Genomic DNA, 9,073 nt, shown 5'->3' with positions numbered 1-9,073 from the left:
AGTCTCCATTTTAGCAATAAATTCTCAGTAAATAGATCAGAGCAGCTGCAGTAGCAAAAGATAAAGTGAGGAGATGGGCACCTGCCTTTCTGTCTAGCCCTTTCCATGACTTGTCAGACACACTTGCCTGAGGGTTGCAAGAGCTAGGAGTGGCATTGGAAGCTTTCCAGAAGCAGCTGCTGGAGGTAACAGAAGTGGCTAATGAGGAGGTTCAGTGTCTGTTCCTGCATTACAACTACAGTATTATCCATGTGGTACACAGAGGGCGAAACACAGTCTTCCTCACTTCATAATGGGCAAGGTGCCCTGCAGAGGATGTATTCCTGGCACTGACAAACAATCCATGGCACCTGGGAACAAACTTCTCATCTGCTCAGCTCTGGGACAGCTGCACACTTTCCACACAATGCTGTCTCTCATGTTGCCACACACATCTTGTTTTCACTCCTTTTCTACTTGTTGTGCACAAGACAAGATTAGTAGCTGAACCATCCACATTAACTAACAGTAATTAATTGTTCCTACTAATTGTTCTTGGTTAGCATCATGCATGAGTAACTGTAGAGCAGTGGGACCTTGGGATTTACACAAGATGTGCAGCTTACTGACATGCAAATGCTAGTTCTTCAACTTTTTGACTTGTTTTGAAGTGGCAGTTTTCTAGTGGTAATTCATGTCCTGTAAGCTACTGTTTAGAGAAAAGTAACAAAGCAAAACAGCAATTTGGACCACAAGATGACTCGTCCTGATTTCGAACTCCTTTGCCTTTGTTTGGTCTGTGCTGGTAGACTAAGATAATCAGGACAGGCAGAAACAGGTCCAAAGAACTGAAGAAGTCCCAGAACCTTTAGGGGATGGAGGGCCAGACACTTAGGATGCAAAGCCAGCCTATCACACAGAGAAAGTTATTTCCTTTAATGAAAATATGAATACAGAGATCATTGAAGAAACTGGTTTTGGTCAAGGACAATAAATGTATTTAAAGCATGATTATAAGAAAACAGAATGAAATTAAAGGCTTACCATTAGACTGTACAACACACACTTCATCTCTAGGAAGACAGAATTTCCCTTTCTAAAATTAAGAAAATCATGGTCTATGTCTGCAGTGGGGGAAAGGGCACCATGATTGGGTCTCACCGGCAAAAGCAAGTGGGGAAAAAAAAAGCAAGCACATTTGCCCTCTGCAAAAAACTGCAACAGGTAGAATTGACTCTGGATCTCTTAATGAAGCTACAAAGGCAGTCTGGCAAATAACCCACACATTAGTCATGGACACACAAAGGTTTAGAAGAATTCAAAGGTTCTGCTTTTCTGAAGGAAGCAATTACCCCTGTTTGTCCCACTATCTCACTGTAAAGTATTCCATTTATCATCACCTCCTACACTGAGTAGTGAAGATCAGCTCTTGAGATTGGAGGCCCATGGTCTTTTGCAAGCTACTTCCTTCCCAGCATTTCAAGAACTGAGGACATCGGTGCCGGTTTTGCAGACTGAACCCCTTCCTGAACCACAAGCCTCGGGTGGGGTGAGACTACTGCCTGTGAAGCAGAAAGCACTGTCACCACACACCAGTGCTGATGTTCATGACATCCAGGGAATAACGAAAATGCAAAGCTCGACTCAGGCTTCCACTGAAGATGCAACCGCTGCAGTTAACAGAAATCATGGGGAAAAAGAAGAAAGGGAGACTTCTCTGTCTGGAAAATTTTATGTTTGGCAAAGCTTTCTATGAGAAGCCTACCCATTGAAGCACAATATTCTCCTTTTTCTAAGAAGTACCAGTTCCAAGGCCTGCCTAGTTGTTTCTGCCAGCCTCAGGGTGCTATTAGATGAACTGAGCACAGGGTTTAGCTCCAAGAGCTAATGCTGGTATACTTGAAGAAGTGCAGTTTTACCAGATGAGGTGGGGGCTGAGGCTGCCCAGCAGGAGCTGTGTCCAGTGCAGAAAACCACATGGGAAGCACAACAGCACCACGTGCTCTCTTTGAAAACCCTGTGGGGCCCTCTGAGCAGATGGACATCCCAGGGACCACGGCTCAGCTGTGGAAACGCACAAGGAAGAGAGCTGCCATTGTGGTACCGGATGGCAGGCATGTGGCACTCTAAGCTTGCATATGCTGGTGACGTCATTTTAGCAAAGGTGCTCATAAGGCTTCAGAAGTTCACAGTATGAGGTTTGTTTGTAATTACAGTGTGTCCACACCATGGCTGGCATGGCTATGAATTTACTGGGGTGCTGCAGCTACCTGATTAGTCTGTAACCTCCCTGACAGCCGTGGTCCTAAGCCCATCCAAGTAGAGCCAACAGGGATACAGGTGAGGGAACACACCCTATCTCCCATTTTCCCTGAGCAGAGGAATTGTATGATGAATGTCTCGATGTACCAAAGTGCACTGCTCCTCACATAGCTAGTCTTCGTGAGACACTTCAGATGAATTACACCATGTGTCTGTGACCACTGGGTCACACCTTAGCATGGAAATTTCAGGTTAACAGGACAAGGAAATCCTATAACCATAATAGAGGAAATGCTTTCCTGACTAAAAAGAAAGTGTGTAATCTTGTTCAAAAGTAATTTTTCTTCCTCCACACTGTATTTCAGATTGTGTGGAGACAACTTGTTTAAACAAGGCAGTCTACTTTTCCTGTAAAAAGCATTAACTCCTGGCTCCTTCTCACTTGAAAATCACTTAAGGAAGTTTGGGGTTTTTTTTGCAATTACAATAAAGGATATATGTACTAGCTGTCTCCTAAAATATTAGCACCCTATGAACTCTATCTAATTTTCTGATCTTCAACTTCCCACAAAGTCCATAGGGTGTCTACTTACCTTAAGCAAAAATGGATTGCAGTCAGAAAGGATGGAAATTTTAACAAAGCATGATATTCCCTAGAGTTGAATTTTCATTTTTCATAGAGATGAAATTTCATTTCATCAACATTTCCCATGATATTCCCTAATTCCCTACTACCCAGTCCCTATAGACATTTAAAATATTTTTTTTTAAAAAAAACAAAACAGCAAATACAGCTAGCATTTGAGAACAAATCATACTGCAAGCAGCCTGCTTCCCCATTTGGTACCAGAATCTCTGCTAGCCAAAAAACTCACCGCTCCTCTCCCAGTCCTACAGGATCATCTAGCCATTTCCTTCCTGACTTTCCTGCCTCCAGTTAGGTGGAGAGATTGTCTTTCCAGTGCACAGTCCCACTGGAAAAGGCAGTGCTGCTCCAGTTAAATTCATCAGTAAGTCACCCCTGTACAACTAGGGCAAAATTTGGCAATTCTGCCAATTACTCAGGGGTTTGACAGGCCAAAATATATAGCTCTGTGAAACTAAGCAGACTGTCATCTGAGAAAGACAGAGGGAGGACTGCAAGGCTTGATGGAGTGACCCCAGCTACAGCTGTGGAATGGTGGTTAGCAGTCACTCAGCTTAGGCAGGTTAAGATGGAGCAGCTCTACCCGAGCCCTTGTGGCACACACTCCCAGGATCAGCACTGTGCATGCCACTCTAGTTTATGCCTTGAGTCTTTGCACCCAGGTAGAGGGGAGGAGTCTTCTACCATGCTTTCCTGGCATGCTCTGTGGCCCCTCCAACCACTCTGAACACCTCAGTCAACTGAAACCAAATTTAGCAGTGGCAGAAGTCTCAAAGGCATTTGGCACCTACAGGCCTTTCCATGACCTTCAGTGGCATAGTAGAGGACAGGAGACCTAGTAGCAAATTCTTCTGAACAGCCCAAATACAAGGAGTATTTCAATCAAAATGTGTTCATGATAAAGTAAGTCCAGAAATAAAACACTGAATATATTAGTTGCAATTTTGAAAGCATATGAAAGAGAAAGGCTCTTGTTCCCTGATATTCTGAGGTTGCTGGTCTGGAATGCTATTGTCGCTTTCCAGAAGGCATCTAAGAGGCACTTCGTCCTTCTTTGTGGATTGTGCAATTTGCGGGTACCCACCTGGCACTTAACTCTTTGGAAAATCAGCACAGCAGCACACAGAAGGGGCAGACGTGGTAGGGCCCAACTTGAAACGATAAGTGTTAAGTCATAACTTCTGAAGGGAGAAACAACCTACCTCCAAACTGGGTGCCTGTCTTTGTTGGAGCAAACAAGATTACAGGCCATTTGGGAGTGGGCTAAAATAAGCACTCCTTGGTCAGAAGTCACACAGCCCGGCAAGTCATAACAAACCCTCCAGCACATCTGTCAGCTGCAGACCTCTTGAGCACTTCTGGATTTTGTTTCCCAATGCTTCTCTGACAGACAGCAAGCACACATCATCCCTTTTCATAGCAACTTCAAGAAACCAAGACACCTACACAAATCACCAACTGGCAACAAAAATCTACCAGTTGGAGACCACCACTCCTAATATGCAGAAGTGAACCACAATGGACAACATTGATCCAGTTGTCATCACCAGTGAGGAAGAGGACAGTTACGTTAAAAGCTCAGTTGGTGATCTCAGTTTCTCAAGGCAGAATAAAAGCCTGTGGGACCAGACCCCTCCTACACAACTGGCAATGCACTGAGGACATGTAAGAAGTCCATCAGTAGGCTCTATGGCTCAGTTTTGCAGCTGGAAGTGCCAGCACTGGGTTGCCTAGGTGGGACATGAAGGGACACAGGCTCACCATCTCTGGCAAGTCCCAGGACATATAGTGGAAGGAACAAATCCTTAGGAGGAAAGCCAAAGGAGGTATTAGAACAACTGGGTAAACACAAGAAAGAATTACCAGAGTAGCCATATCCTTCTCATTTCCCTAATAACACATGTGAAACATCTACTGGGTATTCTACCCAGCATTGCTGAAAAGGCACCACAGTTGCAGTGAAATACTCAGATATCCAAACCGAAGAAAAAATTGAAGTACCTTCCAGGGCTTCTTTTAAACCAGCAAAAGTATTGTATAAAAACATTTCCCTGTACAGTAACATTAAAATAAGAAACATTAACATCTAAATCTCGCTTCAGCTAGTATTAAGTTTCATCATAGCTAATGAAAACCACCAACGGCTGCTCTACAACAGCCCTAAAAGCAATGAAAGGGAGCTCACTGACTGCAAAACTGCAGATTGCTCCTAGCTCTGTGCATCTCAAAATACATTGTCGAGTGGAAAATCTTGTCCCCCTAGAAGGGAACACAGTCTTTAAAAAAACACCAAGAGAGAATTATGTTGTCTGCATGGTTATCTGAGACTTCCCACGTTTCCAGAGGAGAGAGATTCCAGAGCTGCCTGTTATAAGGAACTTTTCTCCTTGTACTTCTGGTAAGCATCCAGAATCTCCTTGACAACACTTGGATCATCAAGTGTGGTGACATCTCCCATGTTACTTGATTGTTCAGTGACTACTTTCCTCAGCAGCCTTCTCATGATCTTCCCTGATCGAGTTTTAGGAAGACGTTTTACCACCTGCAGAGAAGGGAAAGACACACCTATAATGGAACCTGGGTCCTGCTGGAAACCACAAGGAAATTTGGCTTAACTGTCCTAAGCCTGGTACACCATCTCATGGCCACAGCTTCTTTGAGGCTCCTGGAAAATACTAGACCACTGAGCACACTAGTTTATGTCCAAGGGAAGGAGCATCACTAACATCAGTTCCTTGTGCTATAAATTTTATTCTTATTTAAGTGGACTTTGTTCGCCACTTACTCATTGTTCTGTATGTCCAGGCTGGGTGCTGCAGGACACACAGCTCTTCGGAGAATCAGGTCCTGAATAAGCTGTTAATTATTGAACTAGAAAGCTAGTTACACTCAAAAACCTAGGCACTGATGATGACACAGATCTCAACACATTACCAGAACAGACATATTCCCCTTTACAGGGAAGGAATATAAAGCGCACAATACTGCACGTCAGCTACAGGATCTCCTACTCAAGGGATAACTGCTATCTGCTGATGTTTCTCTTTGCCTGATCATATCTGTCAGCCTACACACCTTCCTTCATAACCAGAAGAATGTTAAATGTCTTGGCTACGCTTTCTGCAAAGGACTTAGCAGCAGATTCAAAGGCTTTAGCATAAACTTGAGCCTGGTAAAGAGTTCTCAGGCCCTGAACAGAGATACTAGCAGGTCTCACATTTTGCTACATGATCAGGCCAGTAGGTTACAAAACTCCAAAGCATGCAAGGAAACAGTTGTCGGACTTCTCCGCAGGAATACCCCCAAACACAGGGAAACAGAGGTGTTTCTTTGCAAACCTGCAAGTTCTGGAAGCTGCTCTAATCCACTGAGGATGTCCTGGGCTGTTCCAAGTTGAATGAGCCACCCTTGCTCCCTGCTCCTCTAGTATTCTGTAACCTGTGTCTTGGTGTCCACCTTCCAAGCATGTGGCTAAACCAGAGCCCCTCAAAGAAGTGGTCTGGTCACTGCCTCCAAGCATGGATGCAGGTGGGTCTTGGGGGGCAGCTTTGTGCACTCTCCCCAAAGACACAAAGGGAGCTGCTGAAAAGCAAGGAGGCTTGAAACAGAGCCTGGAGTTCATCAGTGCTCCCAGGGTCAGGCTGAACGGCTGTCAGTTATGCAACAAACAGCCAGTGCTTTGAAATGTGGGGTTGATGCTAACTATCAATGCAAAATAGGTGGGCAGTGGAAAGTGTCACTCTGCCTCTCAGTGACACTGAAGATTGTGGTATTTCTCTATTTGGTGGGGTTTTATCTGATCCATTGCACAGGGTCATAGAGAGCAGTACTACATTGCTTCAGCAAGGGATTAGCTGAGGGCCAGAGCTGTGTGGAGCAGTAATGCTGCTACACGGTGACAGGGACATCAAGCACATTTTGAGGCACAGGGTGGGCCCAGGGTTCACCTCCGCGAGAGCTCTCACCAAGCATGGTGCTCTTAACACTCTCTGTGCATCCTATTTAGAGGGTTGTTTGGCACTTGGTCCAAATGGAGCAGCCTCAGGGTGGCTCTAAAACATGCTCTGTAACAGTCCCACCGAGAAGCTGTTCCGCAGGCTGGAACAGCTGTAATATCCCAGCCACCCTCTGGGTCACTGTTGATCCTCAGACATGGTGAAGGAGCACATGCAGACCACTGTACCTTCCCTCCCTGACCTAGGGATCCCTCCAGCTAGTTCTGTTTTTCTGTTTCTTTGTCCTGTCAGAAAGGGACAACAGTCAGCACTACAGGTAGAAAGGTGACACTTGCTCAGTGTGACCATTCCCACTCCTGGTACCAGTTACAGTCTCCCACTTACCAGAATGTGGTCAGGCACAGCATATTTTGCTATCTTGGAAGCCACTATGGTTTTGAGCTCTTCTTTGACACGGTCTATATGAGCTGTCTGCTCCTTTAGTACTATGAAAGCAAAGGCACCTGGAAGACAAATGTGCAGAAGCCACATAACTCATATTAGATCCTGGCTGGCAAGACCTGGGATGCTCATTCGAATGCCAAGGCAGGTTTCAAATCATTCCTATGCGCAATCTAGGGACTGCCAAGAAAACCGTTGATCCTGTTCACAAAAGGGAGTCAGACTCCAGCCTTCAAATAATGGCCCAGCCTTGTCTTGAAATCTATGGACCAGACTGATCTCAGTGACAACTCAACATAAATTACCAAAGTGTCATTGGGATCAAAACCTGACCAACGCAAATCAGCTATTCCCATTCTGTTCGAAGGACATGTCTGAGCACAATCCTTTTAAAGGAAGCTCTGCCACACAGAAAACAGTTGAGGGACTAATATCTGCATGCAGCTTAGGAACACACAGTTTTTTTCATGGCTGTCTTTGCCTCTTGGGGCTACAACAGCAGTCAACGTAAGGATAACTGCCCTCCCATTCCCTCGGCACCTCCTAGCATGCAGCCCAGGTTAGAAATTAACAAAAGTGTATGCAGGTGTCATGTCAGGACACTGCTTTTCACATACCTTCTCCTTTGATCTTGTGCGGATACCCAATCACAGCTGTCTCAGGCACCTCGGGGTGATCAGCCTTCACAAGAAATGAAACAAAAACACACAGAGCCTAACAACTGCTTCAAGCCCTGCAGAGTTTGTGCCAGTTGCTCTAGGAACAAAACACCTTGCCATATCTCACCCTGCCCTTGGTAGATCCTGCTGAAAGTGCAAGAGGAAAGCTGGATGCCACCTTCCTACCGCATGCTCGGCTGGTGGCCATGGCCATGTCTCTAGGAGTAGCATTTACACACTGAATTGGCCCTGCTTTTAAACACACAAATAAGTACTCTTACATACACTGCTAAGCCCAGCTGCACACCCAGGTGAATTTGCACCAGCTGGAAACCTCCTTTCTCTTTCTTTGTCTGTGCTCTCGTGTGTACATGGCTATGGTCCCCAGTGGTGACTGGCCATGACTAAATCACAAACAAAATCAGTCCTGCATTGCTCTGTGCCACAGGGAACTGTTGCCAGCAGAACAAAAGTGAAGCTGCCAACATCACAGTCCACATTAGACTGGCATTTATAAGTGCCCAAAGCAGACCAGAAGGCAGAAAGAATCAGGCTTCTTCATTTTCCCAGAAGAGGGGAAGGGTTGTTTTGCCAAATGCATATTTTTATTGTTATGCTACACAACAGTGGTTTATTCTGTCACACTTCAGAGTTTGATTTAACATTCTTCTGCAGTAAGACGACAATTTGGGTGTACAGACCGGAAGAAATCACATATCTGAATCCCACACCAAAGACTGGATTATGCTATCTTAAATTAGATTAAAATATGAAAGAAAACATCACAGAGCAATCTAAGCATATAAATATATTTGCATATACACATGCATACACATACATAGAGTGGAAGAGGAACTGGATCCTATATCTACAATCAGAAATCCACACAGACAAAAGGAGTACTCACAGAGGAGAAAGTAGGATCCTGTATGCCATCCAAACACGGCTCAGGTTTATCAAATATTACATTTAAGTGCCATTTTCAGGCAAGGCCCAGTTATAGAAATAAATATTCAGGTCAAGCTTTGAAGATAAATGCTCTGAGGAGGTTTTGTTTTCAATTGCCTGAGCTAGTATTATTTTCTCTCAAAATGACAGGCTAGCTGTGCAGCTGACATGAATCAAGGTTG

General features: G+C 44.7%; 1 protein-coding gene across 3 annotated transcripts in view; it reads right to left on the bottom strand.

Moving 5' to 3' along the window:
• Positions 1 to 900: 900 nt before the first annotated feature.
• The window catches only part of ACSS1 (acyl-CoA synthetase short chain family member 1), a 38,473-nt gene continuing 30,300 nt past the window's right edge, over positions 901 to 9,073 (bottom strand). For all 3 annotated transcript variants that reach the window (XM_074864180.1, XM_074864182.1, XM_074864181.1), the window contains 3 exons: positions 7,902 to 7,965; positions 7,228 to 7,346; positions 901 to 5,429 (listed from right to left, as the gene is read on the bottom strand). In XM_074864180.1, the coding sequence (XP_074720281.1) occupies positions 5,256 to 5,429; positions 7,228 to 7,346; positions 7,902 to 7,965 (357 nt within the window). In that variant the 3' untranslated portion in view covers positions 901 to 5,255. The remainder of the gene's footprint in view (positions 5,430 to 7,227; positions 7,347 to 7,901; positions 7,966 to 9,073) is intronic.

This window comes from Strix uralensis, chromosome 3 (assembly GCF_047716275.1).
Source record: "Strix uralensis isolate ZFMK-TIS-50842 chromosome 3, bStrUra1, whole genome shotgun sequence".
Taxonomy (NCBI): domain Eukaryota; kingdom Metazoa; phylum Chordata; class Aves; order Strigiformes; family Strigidae; genus Strix; species Strix uralensis.
The sequence above is the reverse complement of the archived record's forward strand: the minus strand, read 5'-3'. Positions and strand labels throughout refer to the sequence as shown.